Source organism: Aethalodelphis obliquidens, unplaced genomic scaffold (genome assembly GCF_003676395.1).
Source record: "Aethalodelphis obliquidens isolate GAN/ISIS:26980383/991018 unplaced genomic scaffold, ASM367639v1 scaffold12, whole genome shotgun sequence".
NCBI classification, from domain to species: Eukaryota; Metazoa; Chordata; class Mammalia; order Artiodactyla; family Delphinidae; genus Aethalodelphis; species Aethalodelphis obliquidens.
The window spans coordinates 14,872,626-14,899,477 of record NW_020837956.1 but is presented as its reverse complement, the minus strand read 5'-3'; the positions used below and the strand labels follow the sequence as shown (position 1 = coordinate 14,899,477).

At 41.1% G+C, this 26,852-nt stretch overlaps 1 protein-coding gene across 5 annotated transcripts in view; it reads left to right on the top strand.

Moving 5' to 3' along the window:
* CRIM1 (cysteine rich transmembrane BMP regulator 1) overlaps nucleotides 1-26,852 on the top strand; it is a 217,198-nt gene that overhangs the window by 117,157 nt on the left and 73,189 nt on the right. For all 5 annotated transcript variants that reach the window (XM_027113394.1, XM_027113395.1, XM_027113398.1 and 2 more), the window contains 3 exons: nucleotides 4,303-4,424; nucleotides 14,571-14,753; nucleotides 17,202-17,399. In XM_027113394.1, coding sequence (XP_026969195.1) covers nucleotides 4,303-4,424; nucleotides 14,571-14,753; nucleotides 17,202-17,399 — 503 coding nt within the window. The remainder of the gene's footprint in view (nucleotides 1-4,302; nucleotides 4,425-14,570; nucleotides 14,754-17,201; nucleotides 17,400-26,852) is intronic.

Below are 26,852 nucleotides of genomic sequence, written 5' to 3'. Positions count from 1 at the left end.
GCACTGAGTGACGGGAGTGGACGCTGAGTGACGGGAGTGGACGCTGCGCTGCGGCGCTGAGTGGAGTGGGTGTAGGGGTTCAGTGAATGGCAGATTGCCATTGTTACTCACGTGTGCAGGAGCATGTAGAGGGGCCAGTAGAATGTGGAAGCTAGAGGAGAAGTAGAGCCTAGACTTGGGAGCACTTTGTAAGCTGTACTAGGACTCTGGGACTGTCTGTGTAGACCAGGAAACAAACGACGGGAAGGGAATGCATGAGAGTGCACTGCCTTTGAGCCCGCAGAGCCAGCCAGCGTGGGCCTCCTAAGGAGGGGAGTGCCCTCTAGGGGCTTAGATGATTTTTCTGAGTGCTGTTCGTCTTTGTACTCCGCCACCCACATGCCCACTAAGCTGAATCCATTACCTACTGGAGAGAGAAAAAAAGACAGCTTCACCAGCCTACCTGGCTGCAGCTGTGATTACATTCTGCAGACATTTATTAGTTTGGTACCTTGACTGATGATTATCTTAATACTGAGGATAACATTAAAGGCTTGATTTTTCAGGCAAATGGCAAATGCAAGTTGCTTCTTGTTGGAGGTTGAAAAGCCCTTAGCCCATGATTCTGTTTATGTGAACTGACCAAAATAGGTAGGTCCATAGAGAAAGAATAGAGATTCGTGGTTGCCAGGGGCCGGGAGAGGATAAATGGGAAGTACAGGGTTTCTTTATGAGATGATGAAAATGTTCTAAAATTAGGTAGCAGTGATGGTAGCACAACCCTGTGAATATAAAGACCATTGAATTGTATACTTTAAAAGGGTGAATTTTACAGTATGTGAATCGTATCTCAGTAAAATTGTTATTTTATTTGTTTTCTTTAAAAACCCTTAGCACTTCTGCTTCAGATGTCCTAAGAGAAGTATGGTGTTTGGGGTTTCAGAGAGGAGCTATTATCTGAGGTTGGCCTGGAAAGGCAGATGGTATCTAGACAGACAGCTGGAGATGAGGGCTAGATAAGGAATGTTCAGGAGAGAGTAGGGTGAGCAGTGGAAAGGCAGCAAAGGGAGGGCTTGTTTGGAGAATAGAAGGTGACTGTAGCATCAGGAGAATGAAGAGAAATACTGCGAGATTGAATTCGAATAAAGATCTGTGGACTTGAGAGTGTTGAATGCTAGGCTGAGAAGCTGATCAGTTAAATGAAGAGTAACTGAAGGTTTTTGACTACAGAAGTACAAGAACTGAGCCATAGGATGGGCGTGGCATGAACTGGGAGAAGGGGAGACTTTGGTGAGAGGAGACCAGGTCGGAACCTAGAAGTTGGAGGAGGGAAGGTTTTAGAAGTGAGGGGTAAGTGTGGACATCGATTTACTCATAAGTTATTCTGTTTCCTTAGCTACCAATCCACATGTTTTCTCCATTCCATTGCTTGCTGTTTATCCAGGCATTGGGGTAAAGGGTAAGAGGGAGATTGGGAGGAGGGACCAAAAAAATAATAAGAATGAAGAGAAAAGGTGATGAGGGCAAGATTCTGTCTGAGTGCTTCAGTTGTTCTGTAATTCAGTGACTCACTACAAGAAGACTCTAGGGGAGTGCCCTCTAGGCTCTTCTAGTGGAAAACACAGGATAGGAAACCTTGTTTGATTTTATTATGTATAGACATAATAAATTTCCTTGGCAAATAAGGGTCCTGATGAGGCCCCCGTTTGTTACCTGAAAGTGTGTGTAGACTATCTGTCGAAAAATAACTCACATGAGTTGTATTATGTTGAACTCTGTGAAATTGCTATTTGACTATTTTTGATCTACAAAGAAAGCAGTTTCGTGAAGTCTCAACCTAATAGATACTTGCTCGATAGATATCTGATGACAGCCCAGATTTTAACCTTTTCTGATTCCTTCATAAGTTCCTTCTTTATTAAGGTGCTAATGGTCTTGAACCTCTGCTAGTCTCAGGTTCGGGGAAGCTGTGAAGAATCAAAAGGTGGCAGTAAGTAGGGAGGGCTTTCCAAGGGGCTGGTAGAGAAGGGAAAGGAGCTGGGAGCAAGCCTGCCGGCCAGAACCAGGGCATCTGAATCCTTGGGTCTTTAGTGTGCAGTCATTCTGGGTTTAGAAATAAAAATTCAACCTAAAGGGTTTTCCTTTCCTAAGTGGATCACTAGGCAGTTGTGCAGTTTTAGATCTTCTGCAACATGCTGGAGACAACCTGTATGGGTCTCTGAGGAAACAAGAGAGATGTTTCAATGTTGGGAAATAGATCAAATGTCAAAAGCGGGAAAAAGGGCAAACTTAGTCATGGTTTTCAGGTTGGTGTGATTTCTGTCGGCCCAGCAGAAAGCCTGGCACGCAAGTGTTGAGGAAAGGTCTCTGAAGGGTTGAAAGGCATCAGAGGAGGTATTTATTGGTTGATCGTATGCTCCCTGGTGTTTAACCTAAAGTAATTTCCTTGAACACGTCAGTGGGAGAGAAGGGGAATTCCCAAAGATGTGGAAAAAGGTTAGTCAGCTATTCTTGTAGGATGCTTTCATTGTAATGACATCCAGATATTGGGATCAGGGTGGGGCCTCTCAGTACTCTACCCCCATTAATCTGTAAACTCTGAAGAGTTTAAGTTGTACAGAGTGTCAAGTGCAATAAATATTGTTACTGTAACGTCACAGGGATATGATCATCCGCTTAAAACTGCAGTGCCTAGGCACATAAAAATGAGAGACTGTGGGATAACCTTACCAGGGACTAAAAGCTCAGTTCATATTTACTCAGCTGTAGAAGGTGATTGTCCTGTAGGAATAGAGATTATGAATCAAGAGCTCCCGGCTTTGCTCACACAAAACAGCCAAACATTTATTTTAAACCATAGTCAGAAATACCATTGCAGCAAAACTTTAATTACCTAACACCCTCTTCTCCAATATAATCTGTATATAACCATCTCCCCACATGGAAGAAGCCTGAGAGGGGATATTCACACCTTTCCAGTGGCTTTAATGGAGTTTGGTGCAAATTTTAACTTAATTCGTTTCCTTTTTAGTTCCACAGTTAACTATAAATGTCATTAAACCTCTAGGCCTGATTATGGAAGTACTTGTGGACAACAGTCATATTTTAATTTATGAAAGATCCAAAGAAAAATAGAACAAAACAATCAAATAAGAAGAGGGAAAAAACAGAATTAATGTGCTAATGGTTCTTCCTTGCTGGGAATGTTACCCTCCCCTGATCTTGGCCTCTCTGGTACATAAATACCGACATACTTCCGGCAAGGATGTCTCTTTTTAGGATGTCTTCCTTTCACTCCTGCCAACCTGGGAACTCCCTTAGTCATCCTCTCTACCCTCTGACCCACGCTTCCATTGCCAGGGGAGTCCCAGGGCAGAGTCTAGCTGCTCCTTCCTTGTATTACAGTTACATCCTGACACCCTCCTGCCCTGAGCTTCTCATTTCCTGCCTCTTATTTCATTACGACACATCAACATCAGGCAGTTGACAATATCTTTTTCTCCTCTTATATTTACCTGCCTCTTATTTTCCTGTGGTCAGGCAAGTTTTGCAGCGGAGTTGAAGTTAAGGGTGAGAACCAACAGAGGTAGTTTGCATTCAGAGAAATGCACACATGCAGCTTAGAAGATCCAAAACATTAAGACTTTCAGCTTCCAGATAGCTGTCACAAACTCCATTTGCTAAAGCTTATGCCCTTTATTTATAAAGCTCCTCGGTCTTCAATCAGAATCTATTTCTTTTATTATACACAATTATAAATTAATTAATGTAGCTCCAGAGGAGGATGCTACTAGACACAATCACAAAGATTAAAAAAAAAAAAAAGCCAAACTAATAACCTATTAGTTGAAAGACGAGTCAGAAAATTTGCTGAAAAACACCTAAAGGTCAACAGCAACCAAGTAGCAACATAGAATCATTTAACACAGGAGCATCATTCTGTGTCAGACCGTGCAAGCATCACTGATGTCTGGAGTAACAGGATAATGTATGCATGTAAAGATGGCCCTGAGTCATCAAGAAAATGTTTGTTATGCTCAATACCAGTCTGGTTAAGTAAGAAATGAAGTAATGCATTTTAGGAATATTTCTGTCAAAATGGTTAACGTTAAATATCTGGGCGTATACTAAGGAGATGAGCCTTAGTTATTTGGAATGCCAATTATGTTAGGACCCGCTCCCCATTCCCCAGCGACACCAGATAAACAGGACAGTGTCACAGAGAGGGGTGAATAGTTTTCCACAGCCACTTTGTTTGTGGTCTCCCGACTTCTATGTTGTTGTTTATTCATGGGGTTTTCCTTCCCTTTTCTTTGGTTTCAGATGCGAGTGTCTCTCTGGCTTATGTGGTTTCCCCGTGTGTGAGGTGGGATCCACTCCCCGCATAGTCTCTCGTGGAGATGGGACACCTGGAAAGTGCTGTGATGTCTTTGAATGTGTTAATGGTACGTGGGGTTTCTCTTGTTCTCAGAGAGTGTACATTTGTGCAGGAGGAGGAGGGAGGGTTCAATCTAGCTGTTTCTGTCTTTTAAAAGGCAGAGAATATACTCAGGGACTTGATGAAACTCAGAAAGAATATTTGTTTAAGATCCCACTAGGCAGTAGAGAAAGTTAGGAAAGGAATCATCATTCCATCCATTAGAAAGAGCATTTTGGAAGTGTAATCACAGACTGCACGTAGCCATCATATTCTGCTGTGTTTCAGTAGTTCAGAAATTTTAGGATTGCAAGAAAAGGATCATGGAAAATGTGGTCGTATCCCTCCTATCATTCAAGATCTCATTGCATTATTGTCAGAGGTAATCTTTGTAACTAACACCACGTCGGAGTGTCCACAATTTGAAAGAGAAAAGACACTGTTCCTTTAGTTTAGCATTTTCCTACTTAGAGGAAACACCTCTGGCCATTACTTGGTCAGTAGTATTGGCTTAGTTGGAGCTGGAACCTTGTGGACCAGAAAAACGATCCTTCAGTCATAAGATTACTTCAAATAGAATCCACCTTTCTCCCTTGGTGTGTGATGACCTGGCGTTTATTGAATTTAGATGCTAGAAGGGAGGAGAGCCTAAAACATGTCCCTCCATCAGAATTTTCAGAAGAAAAACAGAATAAACTCAAGTAAGTGAAATGTCAGTAATTTTAGAGGACATTATTTAGTCAACACCTAGACACACAAGGAAAATGATTTTGGATTTGGACAAATACAACAAAATTACGCATATAGAAGCGTCCATATTTGCTGCCTACAGGAAATCGGGATTCAGAAGCTTTTCTGCCCTCCTCCCAAGCTGCCCCTCCCCCACAAGAAAAGGTTATATTAAAGTCCAGACCTGTTTCACCGAGTCCTGTAGTTTTTAGTCCAGTGGCTGCATATTTCGTTTTGTTTTGCTTTGCTTTGCTTTGAAGAAACACTTGTAGTATGGCTTTGTGGTTAGAAAAGAACATAGACTACAATTAAAAGACTTCAGTTTGAAAACTAGTTCCTCCACTTAGTAGCTGTGTAACTTTGGGCATCCCTTGGTCTCCCTGGGCCTCAGTTGCCACATCTGTCAAATGGAGTGAGTAACAGTAAATTAAATGAGGTTTTATATGTGAAGCACTTGAAATTGTGCCTCAAGAGCAAATAGTCTTTATAATTTTGTGTGCCCACCTCCTGTTCATATCCAAAGATGCTGTTCTGGACATGGCAGGGGGATGGAGAAGGGGAGGGGAGGATCCTGACTTAAAGACCTTTATAAATACAAGCATGCAGGGAGAGGTGCAGGAAAAGTTCCACGTGCATAAATCTCTTCTCAGTGTTTCTCCCCACCCGTATTATTATCCAGCCGGTAGTAATGTCTGTTAACCACCAGCAAATGGCCAAGTCTCTGGTATTGCTGAAGTTGGTTGATTGTAGGTGACATTTTGTGAATATTTAACTTGTACCATTGAGACAGAAATAGTTGGTCCTTGTCCTGGGCTCCCAGCATCTCAGTTGTGCTTCCTTCCAGTATTCATCCCTCTGCATGTCTGTCTCTCATGCTAGAGTCTGAACTGCCAGAGAACAGAGAATCTATCCTTGTGTCTGTGTTATTAGCACATTGCCTGCCTCTCAGAGTGCACCCAGGTTCTGATGGGTAGTTGGGTGGGTGAGTGAGCAAGTGATCTGATTCATATCATCTTAGTTCCCTCTAGAGTGGCTGTTAATTATCAGCCCATAGAGGGCTTACTTTGTGGGAATTCGCCATCTTTTACTGCCCTACACTTTAATCTTAGGTCTCTTGTCCCCAGGAAATATCACCTCTAGAGGAGTGCTTTTCTTTTTTCCTTGCTTCTTGATTATAGAAACCCAAGTGTCATGACTTTCTCATCAGGACATTAACTTTACATCTCTCCCCAGTGTGATACGGTTTGGACAGCTGATAACTGCCCCCCGCCCCCTCAGTGCCCTTGCCCCCATTTATAGAGCCCATTTATAGAAGTCACTTCAGGAACAGGACTTGCCTTCAGCTGTGAGAAAATGTTGAGATGACAAAGCAGTCACAGGATTTCTGGTGTTTGCCTCTTTCTTGCCACCATAAATTGGTTGCGTGATCTTTGCTTTATTTCGTGTCCTGCTACAGTGTGTCTATTTCTATATTAGTCATTCAGTTGTAGATGAGACTAGAAACTACAATCCTCTGAAGATTCAAAATCCCACAGAATAGTGTGTATGGAATTCCGTCTCAAAGCCTGTATTTCACTTTTTTTGTCATATACATACACACACCTCCCCTCCACACATACATATATTCGTATGTAAGTGTATGTGTTTGTTTGTTTATTTGGCAACTGGTGCCCTGGGAAAATCTTACTGTTGTCGTAAGGTCACCATTAGAGGATATTACATTATCCAAAATTCATTATCATTGCCCAGATGAGCAGAGGTCTATTTTATATATACATATTTTAATAAGCCATATATATATATAGCTTTAAAATATATATAAAGCCTTGCTTATGCACAAAGGATTTGAGGCAACTTTACACTGAGAACAGATAAGATAACATAGTGGTAGAATATTAATGAGAAAAGAGAATCAGAACCGTAGAGTTGTATGTAAAAGTTGAAAATGAAAAGCAGAAAGAAAATGCCTACAGGTATGCAGGCCATAGCATCTGTCTGTTTAATTGGTGGAGTTAAATGTCAAGTTAGGCCCCCAGCGTCCTGGCCATCAAAGTGAAAAAGGAGATAGAATCAGATCTGCAGTTCTTATTTTTAGAGACAAGAAGCCTGCTGAACAGGGCAACCCTCTGCTCATATGGAAGCTTGAAAAGAGAGCGCTGGATGACACAGTAGATCTTGTCCTTAGTTGCTTTAATCCCTTAAATGTGGAAACAGATTTCCTCTGGCTGCTCTTCTCAATAAAAAGCAAAAGCAAAATATTAAAATACACCTCAGTGAAAGCAGTTTTCAGAGGTGAGTTTGACACCCGGCTGGAACCTGGGTGCTTAGAGGACTATTTATTGATTTTGAGAAACCCCCAAACATGTAGGAACATGTCGGAATGGATCTGGGAACCCCAGTTCAGGAGACAGTGGGTTGCATGTTAACTAACCCCATGTGCAGAAACAGAGATTGCCTGCCAGCACTCGGCTCCTAAGCTGCCATCCAGGTGATCCGTATGCTTACGTTACTTTTTTAAGATAAGCGTTATTGTGAACACAGAAGGTTAAAAAATATTCACAGAGAATTCAAGAACTCTTGAGTTTTGAAAACATTAGCCTAGATGAATAGATGGAAAGAACATTCTCCATAAATATTCGTTCTCTTTTCTGTTGGGTTTGGTTTTATTTGGGGGGTGGGGAGGAGGGGAGAGTTGCCCGTCGGGTTGTTATGGTCTGTGACTGAGGGCTGAAAGGAGGACCTGTGAGGTATTGGTTGAATGAGAACCCTGTTGTTTAGAAACCAAAGGAACAGGGGGTATGATTGAGCTCCTTTTGTATAAACTAGAAGACATCAGTATCATCGCCTAGAAGTATGACCTCCACAGCAGTGTTGAATAATCCCAGATCTTCAAGAAACAGTTCTGTGTCTGCTCCTGCCCATAAGCAAAACTTTTGTCATTAGTCAGCTGGAGCTGAGTGATAGCCTCTACTTTTATTTTTTTTTTTTTTTGCGGTACGCAGGCCTCTCACTGCTGTGGCCTCTCCCGTTGCGGAGCACAGGCCTCAGACGCACAGGCTCAGTGGCCATGGCGCACGGGCCCAGCCGCTCCGCAGCATGTGGGATCCTCCCGGACCGGGGCACGAACCCGTGTCCCCTGCATCAGCAGGCGGACTCTCAACCACTGCGCCACCAGGGAAGCCCTGGCCTCTACTTTTAGATCGACATGTGTTCTCCATTTGGTTACAGTACACCTTATTGCCTTACACTGGCCCAGCTCACTCATTTCTAGAGGCATTTGGGTTTGAATAGGGAAGTCATCCACATACAGAATATGGAAACAGTCATTTGGTTGCTTAGATATGATCAGCTGTCCAATGTACTTGCACAGAAATCCAACATCATAGAACACCATGGTTTGAGTGTTGTAGCCACTAACTGACTCTTCCAGCATCAGACACACTAACATGTCAAATCCATCAGTCACAGGAGAGCCATACCCAAAGTCAGCTTGCTCCTCATGTAAAATTTGGGCCTAGAAAACTGAGACCTGCAGTTTGTTAAGAAAATTAGTACAAAAACTTCTAATGATAACCCATTGTCTGTTTAGCAATAATACTCAGTAATATTTCTAGGGACATAAGGTCTACTTCTACAGTGATGGAGAGAATATGGCACTTTGAAAGAAATATTCCACTCAGTATGCATTTATTGAGCATCTGTTGTGTTCCTGGGGTCTTGTCAAGCTAATTTTGCTTAACAGTGATACAGTCTTTTGCAGTCCTATTTTGTAAGTATTGTTCCCCTTCCCTTATCCCGAAGTAGTATCTGCCTGGTATTCTCTAGCACACACACACCCTGCTTCCCCCCCACAGAAAAGGTGTTTTCCTCCTATAGCTATCTGGAAGCTCATGTACCCTGTCTTTGTGATTACATCAGTTTGTCTCTGATTTATGGAGAAATTTTCAAACATTTCTCATCTGTCATACAGTTGTCTCTCTTTTGACTTCTTAAGTCTGCCCACTTGCTTCCTATACAACCTACCCCCAGTGAAAGGAGACCAGAGGCAAGACATTAGCCATTTTCTACTGAGATATTAAAGAGAAAAAGCAACAGAAGTATACCTATTTGGATTTTTTCTCCATTTTCACATTTGATGTGAAGTTCTACATTTTAGTCTTTTCCTTTGCTAAAATTATATACCTATCATTGTCTGCCAATCAGTGTAATTTGACAGGCAGTAGAAGTTATTAACAGTCTATAAGGTTCTTTTTCAGGAGTTCTGGAATATGTTAAAGAGGGAAGAGAATATTCCAGAACTGAGAAACATAAAATTTAATTGGGCAGACACAAAAAACGTGCAAAAATACCTAAAAAGACACTTCTGTGCATCTCAATGCATATGCAATTTTATGCATTGATAGGTACAAGTTACACAGTAAATTATTTTATTTGTAATATTATTCTTTTCTCTGTCCATGGAAAATGTTCTGTTGTAGAGGTAGTGGTAAACTCCATAGGGTTCTAAGATTCACATGTATCCCCAGCAGGTGAAGAAGTTATTGGTCATTGCTCCTCAAAGACCACTGCCAGCCATTTTTATCATGCATCTTTCTGAAGAGCTTCTGTAAATTTGTCTTGGCATCAAATAGGGATTTCATTATGTCGTGTGTGTTTTTTTTTTTTTTAATCCTAAAGAATCGATTGTGTTTTCAAGGCTGTGTTTTCTGGGACTCTCCATCTCTCTAAATTCCATTCCCTTGCTCTCTGTGCCTTAGCTAGTGAAATGTGACTCTTGTCAATCCCATCCCCTCCCGCTCACGTTTCTGCACAACCCACGGTAAAAGCGAGTTCATCTGGAGCTGCTTTAGTCATAACCACAGCCTTCCCTTCTCACTCCTTCAAATCTCACACCAAGATTTGTGGCTTCACCCAGATGGTAGCTGTGGTTGATTAAGGCAAATAAGTATTGATAATTAATATTAATTGGTTTCTAAAATACTTCTTTTTCTTCAGTTTGAATGGAAGCTCAGCATTTTGTTACAATGCAGTATTTTGCCTCCTTCCACAGCATGCAAATTTGATTGATAAAAAGCACTCCATTTTCTACACTTTAGAACTTGTGGTCCAGCTGCCCAGTTTCTTCCAATCCCAGCTCAGTTTAGTATGTTAGCTAAAAGTATAATGAATTCTGAGCTGTAATAAGATGATTCTTTCTGACATGAGTTTTCTGAAAAAAGAAACAGTATATCCAGCCAACACTACGGAAGAGGTTCAGACATGCACATTTACTGCCTGTGTAAATATATACACACAGCTCATCTCACACTAGTTATGTGACTTTAGGCAAAAGTCAATTTGCCTAAAAATTTCATTTTCCTCATTGAAGAAGTGGCCGTTAATATTTGTTCTGTCTTCTTGACAGGATTGTTATAAACTCAAATGAGAAAGTACTTGTTTGTCCAGGTACAAAACAAATGTAAATATACTCACATTAAAATGCAGTGAAAGTCTCAAATATTTCGAATATCCAAGGTGACATGGAGAAATGACGTTAGGACAGAGGAGCCCATGAGAGTTGTGTGTATCGTGATCTGGTTTTTCCCATCTTATTAAACAGGGTGCATTAGCTCAGGGGAACTTTCTTTAGCTTGGAAGTACTTCTATTTTACCAGCTTTATTGAGACACATACCATGCACTTCACCAAGTGAAGCTGCACAATTCACTGTTTTTAATGTATTCACAGAATTGTTTGATCCTCACAATCAATTTTAGAACACTTACATCAATCCCCCCCAAATTCCCAAACTCATTAACGGTCACTCCCCATTTCCCCCAAACCCTCCAGTACTAGGCAACCACTAATCTACTTTCTGTCTCTATACATGTACCTATTATGGACATTTCATATAAATAGAATCATATCCAATATGTGGTATTTTTTGACTGGCTTCTTTCACTTAGCAATGTTCCCCAGGTTCATTTATGTTTTAGTATATATCAAAATTTCATTCCTTTTTTATGGCCAAGAGATATTTCATTACATGGATATACTACATTTTGTTTATTCATACATCAGTTGATAGACGTTTAGATTGTTTCCGTTTTTTTTGGCTGTTATGAATAGCACTGCTATAAACATTTGTGTACAAGTTTTTATGTGAATAGATGTTTTCGTTTCTCTTGGATAAGGTCATACCTAAGAGTAGAATTACTGGATCCTCTGGTAACTCTGTGTTTCATTACATCCTCACCAGCGATGTATGAGAGTTTCAGTTTCTCCACATCCTCGTCAGCATTTGTTATTATCTATATGTTCTTCATTTTAGCCATCCTAGGATATGAAGTGATGTCTCATTGTGGCTTTGATTTGTATTCCCTTAATAAATAATGATGTTAAGCATCTTTTCATCTGCTTCTTGGTCATTTCTGTATCTTATTTGGAGAAATTTCTATTCAAATATTTGCTGTTTTTCAATTGGGTTGTTTTTATTGTTGTTCTTTATATATTCTGATACAAGTCCTCTATCAGATATTTACAAATATTTTTTAATCTTTGGGTTATCTTTCTTTATGGTGTTCTTTGAGGCACAAAAGTAGATGAACTCCAGTTTAACTATTTTTTCTTCTGTTGCTTATGCTTTTGGTGTCATATCTAAGAAACCATTGCCTAATTACAAAGTCTCAAAGATTTACTCCTGTTATCTTCTAAGAGCTCTATAGTTGTAGCTATTACGTTTAGATCATAGTTCTGTAATTCATTTTGAGTTATTTTTTGTATATGGTATGATAGTGGTCCATTCTTATTCTTTTGCATGTGGATATCCAGTTGCTCCAGCACCATTTGTTGAAAAGACCATTCTTTTCCTGAATGAATTATCCTGGCACCCTGTTAAAAATCACTAAATATGAGAGTTTGTTTCTGAACTCTTAATTAATCAATTCCACTGAACTGTATGTTTATCCTGATGTCAGTACTACAGTGTCTTGATTACTGTAGCATTGTAGTATGTCTTGAGATCAGAAAGTGTGAGTCCTCTAGCTTTGTTCTTCTTTTCAAGGTTGTTTTGGCAGTTCTGGGTTCCTCACATTTCCATAGGAGTTTTAGGATTGGCTTGTCAGTTTTTACAAAAGAACCAAGTGGGATTTTGATAGAGATTGCAATGAAAATATAGATCAATTTGGGGAATATTTTCACCTTAACAATATTATCTTTCAGTCCATGAACATGGAATATATTTTCATTTATTTAGGCCTTCTTTACTTTCTTTGAACAATGCTTTTTAGTTTTTAAAGTACAAATTTTGTGCTTCATTTATTAAATTTATTGCTAAATATTTTATTCTTTTTAATGCTACTGTGAATGGAATTTTTTTAAACTTCATTTTCAGATTGTTCTTTGCTAGTGTGTAGATATACAATTTATTTGAGTTGCAGTTGTACCCTGAAATCTTGCCGAACTTTTTGTTCACTAGTTTTTTAGTAGATTCTTTAGAATCTTTTAAAATTCAAGATCATGTCATCTGCAAGTAGAGAGAGTTTTCCTACTTACTTTCTCATATGTGTGATTTTTTTTTTTAATTTATTTATTTTGGGGTGTGTTGGGTCTTTGTTGCTGCGCGCAGGCTTTCCCTAGTTGCAGCGAGCAGGGGCTACTCTTTTTTTTTTTTTTTTTTGTGGTGCGTGGGCCTCTCACTGTTGCGGCCTCTCCCGTTGCGGAGCACAGGCTCAGCGGCCATGGCTCACGGGCCCAGCTGCTCTGCGGCATGTGGGATCTTCCCGGACCGGGGCACGAACCCGTGTCCCCTGCATCGGCAGGCGGACTCAACCACTGCGCCACCAGGGAAGCCCAGGGGCTACTCTTCGTTGTGGTGTGCGGGCTTCTCATTGCGGTGGCTTCTCTTGTTGCAGAGCACGGGCTCTAGGTGCGTGGGCTTCAGTAGTTGTGGCTCGCGGGCTCTAGAGCACAGGCTCAGTAGTTGTGGCGCACAGGCTTAGTTGCTCCGCGGCATATGGGCTCTTCCCGGACCAGGGATCGAACCCATGTCCCCTGCATTGGCAGACGGATTCTTAACCACTGCCTCACCAGGGAAGCCCGTGTGCTTTTTATGTCTTTTTGTTGCCTAAGTGCCCTGGCTGGAGCCTCCAGTACAAAGTTGAATCGAAGTGGTGAGAGTGAACATCGTTGTCTTGTTCCTGATTTAAAGGGAAAAGCATTCACCCTTTCACTATTAAGTATGATGATAGCTGTGGGTTTTTCATAGATGCCACTTATCAAGCTGCTGTTTAACAACTTCCACTCCTAAGTTATTGAACGTTTTTATCATGAAAGGGTGTTGAATTCTGTCAAATATCTTTTCTATGTCAACTGAGATGATCCTGTGGTTTTTTTCCTTTATTCTATAGACATGTTGTATTACATTAATTGATTTTTGGATGTTAAACCAACCTTGCATTCTTGGAATAAATCCCACTTGGTATATAATCTTTTTTATATGTTGCTGGATTCAGTCAGCTAGTATTTTTTTTTTTTGAGGATTTTTTTATCTCTGTGTTTATAAGAGATAGTTTTCTTTTTCTTGTGATGTCTTTGTCTGGTGGGAGTTCTTTTAAGTCAACCAAAATTAGAGTTAAGAAATGGATTTAGTGAGAGTGTTTTAGGGCAGAGAAACAATTTAAAATCATTGGTGTCATTATGAGAATTGTTAAGTGCAGGGCTTTGAGTCCTTAGCAGAACATAGCCTTGAAACACAATGGAAGGAGTACAAGGTTTTAGTTGAAGAGCTACTGTTTTTGCTTCTATCATTTGCTAAATGTGTGACTTTGAGCAAATTACCCAGGATTTCCTCTCTTCTGCACTCAGGATAAGTATTTCTACATCAGACCTTTGTTATTGGGATTAAGTGAGGTAATGCATGTAGAAAGTGTTTTTTTAAAGGCCAAGCACTATTATAATTACAGATTGTTAAACAGGATAGAAAAAAAGAATTTAGGAGAAAACACTGGAGAAACAGAAGAACATAACCTCTTAAAAGGCCTAAATAAATTTTTTGAGGCAGAACGAAACCTAATGTGGAGGCAGGATCATTTACTTGAGGGTAGAGAATGATTTAACAAAACAAACGTTTCGTTTAACAAAAAATCTTTTTAAAGCACAAATCAGAAATGTGTTTCATGGTCACATGGTTACTTTTATTTGGGATAAGGGGACGCCAGTATAGATTTTACTAAGAGGAATTTCGATTCCTTGGTATAATGAGAATAGTGATGTGTTTTATTTATTTTATTCTACTTTACTTTGCATTGCTTTGTTGCTTCTGTTGTAAAAAATTATATTGAGTGTAGTAAATTTCCATCAAATTTTAACCTGCTGTCAGACAGTATTTTCTAGAGGCTGTTTGAAAAATATGAAAGGACACCAGAGAAATGACTTTGAATCTGCCATGTTTGTTTTAACTCCTTTAGAAACAAAGCCAGCCTGTGTATTCAACAATGTGGAGTATAGCGATGGGGATATGTTTCGAATGGACAACTGTCGGTTCTGTCGATGTCAAGGGGGTGTTTCCATCTGCTTCACCGCCCAGTGTGGTGAGCTGAACTGCGAGAGATACTATGTGCCCGAAGGGGAGTGCTGCCCTGTGTGTGAAGGTAAGGACAGGTGCCAGTCAGAGAATAAGAAGAGACATGGTTTAGGGACTTAATATCACAGTTGACCTACTTCAGTCTCACTCCAAAATAGAGGAAGATTGAAGAAGTTCCCATTTTTTGTCACCATGGTCTACCTTTTAGGACTTCGATAATGCTGGGTAGACTGTGTGAAACTGTCAATACTTCCCTGAGGGAAGTTACACCCTGGGTGTAGACAGCGGTCACCTGTTTCCACAGATGGACGTGAGGTTTCCCGGAGGTGCTTTCTGTTCCTCCTCTGTGGTTCCAGCAGTTCCTTGGCAAGTCCTGGGACTTTCTCTCCATCCTGACATCAGAATTCCACCCACCCTGCTCCCCTCAGATTGCTCAGCTAGGACAGGGCCGCCCTAGTCACTGACCACCTTAGCCAGTCAGCTCAGAGAGGAACCAACCCTGCTTCCTTTCCGATACCCATGCCAGTCCAGGTGAGAGCAGGGCTCCCCGTCCTTTGAAAATGTGTGGTAGTGAGAGTAGGGTCATGGTGTGGCATGGTGGTGACACTAAGGCAAGGCTCAGACAGTGTCCACTGTGGCCCTGGGCAGAAGGATCCCCAGGGCCTGCTTTCTCTTTATTCCCCATTTCCCTCCAAGAAATAATAGGTCCATGTTCCTCCAACAGGCTCGACCCTCCTGTCTCTCCTATGCAGAAATAATAAACATTTCAGAATGATAACTCTGAATATCATATACTACAGTCCACACATTTTAAGGATCAGGATAATCAGAAAAGTAGTCACTTGTCTGAGTTTCCAGTGAAGCCAGGAACAGTGAGTGCCTGACCGTGTCTCTGGCCTAACTGCACTACACTGTTTCCCCAGAAAAGAGGATCACATGAGCTTTCCTGTCCTGCCCGGACCACAGACCTTCAGTCTGGAGTCAGGCACATCCGTCTCATGTCTGACACTCACCCTGCCCTTACCTCCACACGTGAAACGGGAGGACAGAATTTCATGCCATGTTCCGTAACTTTTTCTGTTTTCTAAATCCATTTCTTTTCAGTATTTGAGCTCTGTTTGCCACATAATACTGAAGATATGAAATTGCTTAGAGTATGCGAACTACATTCCTAACATTGAACAGTGGTTCATTACAGGGAGGCCACCTTCCCTGTTAGAAATTATTTTTGCTAACATGGGAGAAAGGTGGTTCACTTCTTAGGTGTCATCAGGGATTTTAAGAAAGTCACATCAAACTTTTAACCTTCCCAATTGATTTGTTCCCTAGCTACTACCCCCGGTGTGTAAATAGTCTCTGAAACTATGTAGCAGTTGGTCATGTAAAAACATAGATATGGACCTCTGTGTAATAATCATAATGAGTTGTCTGGGCATAGATCCGGTTATGTCTCACTTCCTGGAATTCAAATCCAGGCTCAAAGTAGAAATGAAGTATGCAGTGTAATATTTTTTATAAAGAAATTTTATAAAGTCTTATCTAACTCAGGTCTCTTGGCTGCTTGCATGTCTGGCAGACTGCCCTTCTGAAGCTGTGGCTGCGTGCTTTTCAGTTTGGGCCCTCTCACTCTCTTGTAATGCCCTACTACCTCTTTGGAATAAAGAGGACCAAACTCGGAACTGCCTGGACTTTGCTTCCAGCACAGCAGCACTTGCTTCTTGAGGCCAGATTTTATGTTTCTGAAAAAGAACATTGAGTGATTTATCTAGTTGCTTTCATTTATAAGAATATTTGGGGATTTTTTATTTATGTGCTTGTCAGCAACCTCAGAAAACTTTTTTACACTATCCTTGGCTACCTACGTTCCCCAGCCTCAGCTGCTGCTTGACTGCTCAGCTTGGGGGAGAAGAATGGCGTAGGTTCACAGCTTTCCCTCCAGGGCACAAGCAGTGCCATGAATGGTTTAGAGAAGCTGTGTCAGTCCTGTCCTGAATAAGGCCACAGCAGGGAACTGTATACACCTCACTGTGCCTCCAGGCACCGTGAGATAGACTTCAGTTAGTCCTAGAAATAACAGGCTCGCTATAAGTTAGATGGGGCATTATTCTTTCCACTTTACAGGAGGTAAAATGGAGGTGTAATAAACATTTAAGTTGGCAACTCAGAAGGCATCGTCAGAGCCTAAAATGGATCAGCATTTTTTTCTCACAACCAACCCACAGCTCCATCCACGAAGTTTTGCACCTTTATGAAATGATAACACCTGCACATTGGTTTTTATGCCTCAGATCCCCTGCCCTGTGTGCCGTGTCAGGATGGGTGGACAGAAATTCAGCATGACAGCTGCTTTTGCATGTCCCCCTAGAGACACCTCCTGTGGCCCTGAGCTTCTGCTGAGCACAGCTGGAAAAGAACTGCTGATGACGAGAACCTGGGAAAAAAAAGTCTCTAGGTGCAGGCAGAGATAAGATGTAGAATGCCCTCAGTCTTACTCTGAACTCACGTTTTAATTTAGATCCCGTGTATCCTTTCAATAATCCCGCTGGCTGCTATGCCAATGGTCAGATCCGTGCCCATGGGGACCGGTGGCGGGAGGACGACTGCACGTTCTGCCAGTGCATCAACGGAGAACCCCACTGTGTTGCGACGGCCTGCGGACAGAGCTGCATGAACCCCGTCAAAGTGCCTGGGGAGTGTTGCCCTGTGTGTGAAGGTAACCCTTGTAGATTCTAACGAGCCCCTGGCGAATATCTCGTGTTGGATAAGCTTCTACCAGTATGTGCTTGCTTGTTTTCTGTTTCCTCAGGCATAATGTCTGCTTCATGCTGTTACCAGTTGCAGATGAATTTATTATACAGCCCAAACTAATCATTTGGGGGAAATGTTACACGTTTACAGTGAGAATAGTGTGGGCTTTATTTTGTCACTGCAGATAATGCTTATCTGAATACGTTACAGTCAAGGAATACATACATTTTAAATCAGTTCACCGCAAGCCTGATTAACATCCAAAGGTCACGATGAAATGAAATGAAATTGGAAATAAGACCCATGACTCAAAGCATAGCTTGTTCAACTTGTAATGCTTACATAAGCCCAAGAGTCCTGGCAACTAGATGAAAAACCTGGAGCCATCAAAGGTGGTTTTCACTGCCTGGAGTCCTCACCCTGAGCATCCGTTCTGCTTCTAATATCACGATGGCTGTGGCTTTGCAGTTCCTTTCGGGCTTTTTCTTATGTCTTGGTTACCTGCATTCACTACCTCTCTTCCTGTTTCATGGAGAGAGCCTGAGATATCCTGGACTAGTCTTTCCATCCCAACCGCTATTCCAGGCCATTTCCCCCATCCTGGGAAGATTCTTTGCACACTTACTCAAGTCAGCCTTAATCCTTGGTCCATGTCTGTTAGTACAGACAAGAGATTGAATATCTATACTGACAGTTCCAATAGAGAGTGTCCGTCATTAAGAAGCACATTTGCATAGTGAAATGAACTAAAGTGGGTCAAAAATTAGTCCTTGTGGAAGATGGATCCTCCTAGAATTTTTTAAAACAGCTTTTAAGGAACTGACAGGTCTTTTCAGAAATTCAGTCAAGTAGACTGAGTCCTCTGTCAAGAAGTCTTTTTGCTTCTACCGAAATTTTAATCAACTCAGACTTCAGAGTTTGCCTGACTGGCTTCATTAACTTCTGAGGGGTTAGAATTATTAAAGACCTTAAAAATCATATAAAAATTTAAGCTGGAGGATTCTGGTTCTATTGACATCACCAATTCCCTCACCATTACTCTACTCAGAATGCAGCTGCCACACTCCAAAACTTTATAGCTTCCAGATGACCAATTTTGTGGAAATCACCCACCCACCTCGCACATATACTCCTCCTATCCCCTGAAGGCAGCGTTTCAGTGCTGGAAAAAGGAGTGTGCAATAATGTTTGATGATGTACGGTCAGCTTTACAAGGAAAGATGCCCTCTGAAGCTGATGAAGATGGGAATATCTATCCCTAGGAATTAGGGGCAGTCTGTTATTGGTTTGAACTATTTAAGTATATGTATGTGCATGATAATGTAAGAAAAATTAAAAACATATATAAAATCCAGTAAACAGTAACTCTTTAACTTCATGAGTCTTGAGTCTAGATTGAAAATAAGACTTTGAAAAACTTGTTAAAAAAAAAGTAGGGCCTTTTTTCTAAAAGTAAGAAAGGCAAACCCTTTGCCCTCATCTTTGGCTGTCATTAGCATATCCATTGTGGTGAGTGGAGAAGGGAAGCAGTTGGTGAATAGACAAAAATATATATTATATGTATGAGAAACTGATTTATTCTTATGTCATATAGATGTTTGGGTAGGAAGTAGATGTTAGTTTGATCACTTAGAGTTTGGTCTCTGAAACAGCTGGGTCACGTTGTAATCTTCCACTGTTTGAGAAAAGAGTGACAGTTTGGGTCAGCCATTAATTCCAAAAAAATTTATTAAGAACCTTCCGTAATCCAGATACCACATCGGACACAAAGCTAAATAAGGGATAACTCCTAGTAAACTTCAAAGAAACTATTTAGACTGTTTTAAATTAAACCAGGAAAAACAGAATGTCTGCATTCAGGTGCTGTGGGGTGAGTGCTTTTTATTTGTACCTGATTTCATTTAATCGTCACATTAACCCTCTGCCAAAGGCCTTATTATACCATTTTAAAGATGAAGAAATTAGGGTTTAGAGAGATTTAGATAATTTTTCCCAAGGTCAGTTGCCAATATGTGGCTGAGCTGGGATCAACTGAAGTCTGTCAGATTCAACTACATTTTTGTCTGCTTCCTCTGCTCCCAGAGGTCATCTCAGTTTCCACCTGCCCCTATTTCTAGTTCCCTTCTGTCTCTCTTCATCTCTGGCTTTTGGCCCTGTGTTGGGACACACAGGAGTTTGATGACAGGGGAGGAGATCATTTGCAGTTTGACAGCTACTCCGGGTGTTGTTGATGTGATCTCCCACCTGCCCTCTCCCCTGAATTTGAGGACCTTGGGGGAAGGATGCCTTTGAGACTCATCCTCGATTTGCTTCTCAAGCCTCACATTCAGGTTGTCTCCTTCACTTCACCAGACTTGGCATCTTTATTCCAAGCTGTTAGGCTCTGCTGGTCTCAGCCTTGCAGAAGGTTCCATTGTTTAGTTCTCAGAGAACTAATTTATCTTCTGTTTCTTGTTTTTGTTTTAAAGTCAGTTAAGTAATAAGTTTCACATAAAACTGTGTTTACTCTCCAGTGACACCCTCATTTTAAGATGTGTTCAGAAGACAGAAGATTCTTTTGGCATGGGGATAAAAAAAACAATGTACAGCTTAGGATAATGATCATAAAAGTTTATTATTATCTATGAATAATATTGTAATAAACTTATTTATTAATAATAATAAACTTACAAAATAATGCAAGGCAAATAAATCTTCTTGCTTAGTTTTCAGGATCCAAGAAAGACTCTGGAAGTATTCAAAAATATTTTTCTCAGCAGTCATTCAATAGCCTATTTAAATAGAATTTCAGGTGATTTCCGAAGAGCCAAAGGATTAGACAGAATAAGAAAAAAGCAAGGCATTGTTGTGTAATAACTAATCAGCCAGAATTATTTGGAGGAAACAGAAAGACTGGTATTTATGCAGTTTATACACAGTAAATTCCTCTGTGCATAATTGCATAACAAATGTTGGCTCTCACCTTTATTAGCTACAGTCCCAAGGTACATAGTCAGAGTCTGAAATTTGATGAAAGGGACCCCACACAAGGATTGTGGGTTTAGATTCTTCCTAAATAAATTACTGCATCACCAAATATAGTGTGTTTGGACCTTCAGGGAGGAAGAGCCTTGTTGTGACTGCTGTTGTTATTAGAGATACATACCTTCCAAATGACAACATAATGTGCTTGGTTACTCCTGGAGGACTGGGAATGTGAACCTGGGGGCCCTTAAAGACTATGTTGTTACTTGACAGCTAACTCAATTCATAAGTACCTGAGTGCTGTTTAAATTGGCACTTAAGTACTCTCTTGATTAAGTCTTAGCAAGTTAGTGTCAACACCCAATTCAGGTACACAGATAAGCCATCCCAGTCTGTAAGTCTATAACTGACTGTATTCTTATGGTTTGTTCTGTTGGCTTTTCTCTACATCTCCTCTTGCTCATCAATTGCATTATCTTTATTTTCTGGCCCTTGTAAAAAGCTAGAATGGAAGCACATGGAATAGCAAATAAAGTTTGCAGTTTAAGCATCTATATGGGAGATATGTCCTTATTTTCTTACAAACTAAAAACAAAAAAGGAGGGCAGCAGAATTGTCTTCCTTGGCATCTAGCACCATTTGCATCATCTTGTTTGTAGCCCTTAATGAGAGTAGCTGACATTTCTTGCACACTGTGACTGTGAGCCAGGCCTCAGTGCTTTAAGAGCATCAGCCTATTTGATCCTCACACCTACCCTCTTGTGCAGGTACTGCCATCCCAATTTATGATCACAGAACCCAAAGTTCAGAAGTCATGTAACTTGCCCAAGGGCCTACAGCTCGGAAGTGGCAGAGCAGTGTATCACCAGAGCCCTGGCTCTGGACCCCTGCAAGGATACTGCCTCTGAGACAGAGTGCACTTATTGACCAGTAGCCTAAAAGAGGCTACGTCCCCCATGAGCTAGGATTTACCGTATGCTTTTGAATCCCTAAAACAGCACCTGTCATGTAAGTAGGTGCTCAAAAATGGTTAATGAATGGATGATGAGTGAGTGAGTTAGCGAAGGGGGAAAGACTAGAATAAGACAACAGACCCTGATAGAGGGTTTCCTTAACCAATGCTGTGAAAGGGGTCAGATGCTGACCTCTGGTGAACTGAAGAAAGATTAATGTATAAATGCTTCTATTTGAAAATGCACTTTGAGAACAGAAAGCAGAGTGTTATATGAATTATGTTTGGCACACGGTGGGTCCAGACGCCTACAGGTGAGTTGGACCAGTTAGCTTCAGATTGACTGCTCACCCTCCTGATTGAGCACGTAGCTCTCGACTCCCACCCAGGGGCAGTCTTCCAAGACTGGTTTGTAAACTGTGGTTTATCCTCTCTCAGTTCAGCCCCTGAAGTCCAGAATCACAGAATTAAAGTGGGCCTTCTCCAGACCCTCCAAGGCTAATGCTCACTGTCACATTTAATGTACTGCTTTTAAGACCTGCGCTGAGAGTGTATAAGTGCCACTGCCTTGTTCTCAGCTAGACTTTTTTTTTTTTAATATCACAGTTAGGTATTGAGAATAATTTGCTAGTTGATTTCCCAGTAATGCCAGGTGTAAATCCTGTCTAAGTTGATTCTTAATGTCAGAGGGACCCTAAGGACAGGGTGCCATTTTCCATGAAAAAAAATATCCGTTTGTTTTATAATTAAAAGTAAGATAAGGGGGCTTCCCTGGTGGCGCAGTGGTTGGGAGTCCGCCTGCCGATGCGGGGGATGCGGGTTCGTGCCCCGGTCCCGGAGGATCCCACATGCCGTGGAGTGGTTGGGCCCATGAGCCATGGCCGCTGAGCCTGCGCGTCCGGAGCCTGTGCTCCGCAACGGGAGAGGCCAAAAAAGGGAGAGACCCGTGAAAAAAAAAAAAAAAAAAAAAAAAAAAAAAAAGTAAGATAAGGTGTTGGGGAGAGAAATACTGGCTTCATGATGTAATGACATGACCGTGATGACGCAACAAGAAAAATGCAAGATATGTGGACAAGTATGAGGCCATCTCCACCTGATGCAGGAGATAAGAATTTCATCATCCCTGATTAGTCTTGATGTCAGATCTGATCTGCTGTCTCATCTTGGGCTGTGGCTGGACCCTGCCCAGGTGGCCACTGTGACCTGAGTGTTCTTTAGGCCCAGTATGTGCAGAGTCTCCAGCTGGGATGAGTTGATGGTTTTGATGACCCTGGGGATTTCAGAGCCAACGCCAGGAGTGTCACTTTCAAGAACTAGAAACAGCATCGGTAATATTTTACAAGTTAGCATTCAATATTAGGATTTGAGTTGCTAGTAAATAAATTCCATGCTTGTGGTTGGGTACTTTCCAACCACAATGGGTACTTTCCTTTGTACTATTTCCGTTTCTCTGAAACAAAAGCAAAATCTATTTCCAAATTCACACAGGAAATAAGAGAGTTATTTGTAGATTGTCACAGCTGAGTAACGGGTATATGAGGGTCCATCATATTATTCTATCTACTTCAGTATTTTAAAGATTTTTTCCATAATAAGAACTTGAAATGAAAGTTATTTGCAGAGTTATTGTCTGAAACTGAGCTGAGTTTCAGGCAGGCCTCGTGATTCTGCTAACCTGGACTTAACCAACTCTTGGAGTGGAGGAATAAAAATTGACTCCCTGTCCATGGAGTCTTTCTAATTCTCTGGACTTAGGATGGAACGTGACAGCTGTGCCATCAGCCATCTTCCTGCCAGCCGGCTGTCTTGGATCCCTTACTTGGGAAATCCTGGTCCTACCTGGGACAGTGTTGAAGAGAGGACATGAGGCATTTCTTGACCTTGTGGATTTAATGAGCCACTTCAGCATCAGCTCACCCAGTAGATCATGTGCTGCGGTCCTCTAAAGGGCTGGAGGTCTTTGAGCTGTGAAATAGACTGTCCTCCTCATCATCAATACTGATTTTATGGGAGCGCTACATTCTTTCCATAAATTCTGATATAGTTTGAATCAAGCCACCCTTCAAATGAGGTTTCTCCTGGGCTGATGGAAAAGTCTGTACCAGGCACATATCTGGGTGGGAATTCCTTGAAACAAGAAAATATGTTTCCAGCCCCGCCCATAATACTTCCTCACCAAACAGTATCTCAAACGATTAAGCTACTGCTTCTGTGGCAAGGAATCAAACATAGTTTGGCTGACCCCAGAGGCAGTGAAGTCAAAGATGCTACAGGGTCACATGATATTAATGTTCTGGTACGTAACAGGGATCAAAACTCAGTTTATGGGTGGTACTGCTTCAGTGCCATATACTATGCTATTATTAGTAGGCCAAGAATAATAAAATATTCATAATATTTCAAAGACTGTTAGGCATGTTTCATCCTTTAACTCTAAGTGTCCTGGAAACTAGTTCCATAAATGGAAATTAAAATATAGCACAGTGTGTTTTTTGGCTTGTCCAAATAAGGTCATATGTGGGGTAACAAATGCATAGCAGATGACCATGTGTCAACCTAGGTGTCCTTTAACCTAAGCATCCAAAATTGTTCATGAATGAATTTCATAGTATTTTTGTTTTCTCTGGGGATTTAAAATATCTTTAGGTATTTCAAATAACATTAGAATGGTATGGTTCAGAGCTGATTCTGAAACACTTGATTAGAGAAACCTTTGCCTGTGATTTTCCGGCATTTGGCAGTCCCACCTATTAAGTATTTCCCTGTGGAAGTGGCCTGCAAGGGGCAGGTTCCTCTTTATTTCCTCTGCTGTTTACTTCCCATACCTAAATGGGCATTACTGCCAGGAGTCTCATAATTTTCCTACTAAGATCATAATCGAATCTAATAGTTCAGACTTGGGCCTGCTAATTTTCATCTAATCAACAGAGGCAGGAAAACAGAGTCTGGAATGCCAGCTATGTGAATGAAAAATATTTAGTCATTCTTGAAATGATAGGAATGTTTTTCCAACAAGCTTAAATAAACACAATCTCTACTGAGACTGTGTTAAACTTTTTTTGGATAAGAGACAACTCTTAGGCAACCAAACAGAAGTTAATGAAGGTTATTAAGAGACATGCCCTTCAGAAAAGGCTTATGGACATTAAAAAGAAAGATTCCATTTTCTTTAGGGTACAACCATTGACCAGAAGTAGCAGAATTGGTTTCCTTTTAACTTTTGTCAACCTAATAGAATTTAGCATTTTAACTGGTAATCACATTGTCTACGTTTTGAGAGATGTCCTGCTTTACTAGCCATGGCTTATTAGACCGTCTTACTTTAAAATCCTCATCTTCATCTCCTTCCACTGTTTGCCTCAATTCTAAGGAATGGATAGGTCTCAGCACACCTGTATTTAAAGCACGTGACAGCACTTTTTATATGAAGCTTGTTTATTTGTTCCCATCAATGCAAGGTCCAACTATAAAGTAGTGAAATTATTTTTAACATAATGAAATTACTTTTAAACATAACCAAGCCTTACATATCCAAGTGAAGTGTTTTTCCTTTCAAAATAGTTATATGGGAACTGTACAGCTATTGCAAGAATACCGTCGTTCAGAATATTTTTGGTACTTCTCTGTTGAAACTGACATTGCAGCTTGCCTCACGCACATCCTTTTGAAAATTCTTAGCTTTGTAAACCCCTGACTTTAAAGGTTTATTAGACTCTAGGAAATAGTCAAAGTCATTCACATCTAAGTCTGGTGGAAAGGCTGGGTGATCTAGCTGGGTAAAACTTCTCAGAAGAAGCAAAAAGTGACAGTGAAGTAAAAGCACTCTGTCTTCTATGACACAGTAATTTCCTCTGAAAGAGATTCTGAAGAGAAGTTTCAAATAGAATTTTAACATGAACAACATTTTAGCACAAGCATATAGCCCACAAAAGTGAGTGCTTTTAGCAGTAACACTTATTTGTAAGTGCAATTCCTGGTGTGTTTATTGGAAAAAAAAAATCAGTTCACTTACCACATAGTATTTGTATGACTTCTAGGGACTAGAGGCATATATTTAAATGGTCATCTATTATATTACAACTTTTTGTAGAATTGCAGATGTTCCATTCAAACTTAATTTCAAATAAATTAGACTAAAATAATTTCCCTCTAGAAATAACTATTTTAAAAGTGGTGGTGAGGGCTTCCCTGGTGGCGCAGTGGTTGAGAGTCCGCCTGCCGATGCACGGGACACGGGTTCGTGCCCCGGTCCGGGAAGATCCCACATGCCGCGGAGCGGGTGGCCCGTGAGCCATGGCTGCTGAGCCTGCGCGTCCGGAGCCTGTGCTCCGCAGCGGGAGAGGGCACAACAGTGAGAGGCCCACGTACCGCAAAAAAAAAAAAAAAGTGGTGGTGATTCCAATATAATTTATTTCTAATATTTTAGTTCTCGAATTCCACTTCTGATTGTACCATTTTAAACTGTCTCATTTTATAGTCTTAACCTTAAATGAGCAAAATGATTTCACATTGTTTAATACATGAGGGTTAGTATTAGAGATGGTGAGCAACCCAGTGAACTGTTTTTAAAGGCCCTATTGAAGTATTTTCTGTGCTGTGTCTGGCGGATTGTTGAAGATAAAATACCTGCTGCAATATTGTTGTAAAATAACAGGGCAGAGCGAAGGAATGAAAATGTCTACTGAAGAACATCCCTTGCCCATTGATGGATCTCCCGTCACAGGTGGCTGCTGAGGTGTCAGGGAGCTGGATCGTACCCACCTGTTATCCTCTGCAGTTGAGACTCCCGAAATGCTCACTATCCATCATCACGCAGGTTGGGAAATCTGTTACCCGGGGGCTCGGCAGGGCCAGATCTTGGTCTGGGGTCATACCATCAGTTTAATGCAAATTTGATATGGGACAAGCAATAATGAACAGTTAGAACTTTTTTGAAATTTGTTCGAAACATGAGAGGATAGTGATGCATTGCGTTTTACACATTTTTCAGTTCGAGTTGAATTATTAGCCGTTTGACCAAGTTTTCACTTGCCATGTATGTCTACAGGATACCTGTTTACACAGCCAGTGAATTTTACTTTCACATCTAAGAGAAGCTGGATTTATCACATTCGTTTGAAACAGAGCCCAATTCAGGGATCCAGACCATTGGAGACCACAGAATTTAATACTCGCTGCCAGTCGAAAATAAGATTCGGTTCAAGGCTCCAGCTCTCATTCTGCAGCATCATGAACCAAGACTAAGAATCCCCAAGAACATTCTAAGACCAACAAGTGCTTGGTCCTTGGGGACCCTGAGAGTCATGTGGTGCTCTGGGTTTGATTTTTCCCCTTGGCTGCTAGAGCAAACTGAGAGATGAGTCTGTAAGCCACGTCCCCAACCAGGCAGGACCTCACAGCGTGCACCCTGTGTGCCGACCTCATTCCTGGCTGCAACGTATTCTTTCTACTTAAAAGTTACCTTGGTCCTCATTTCCTCACTTTAAAAACGTATACATATAT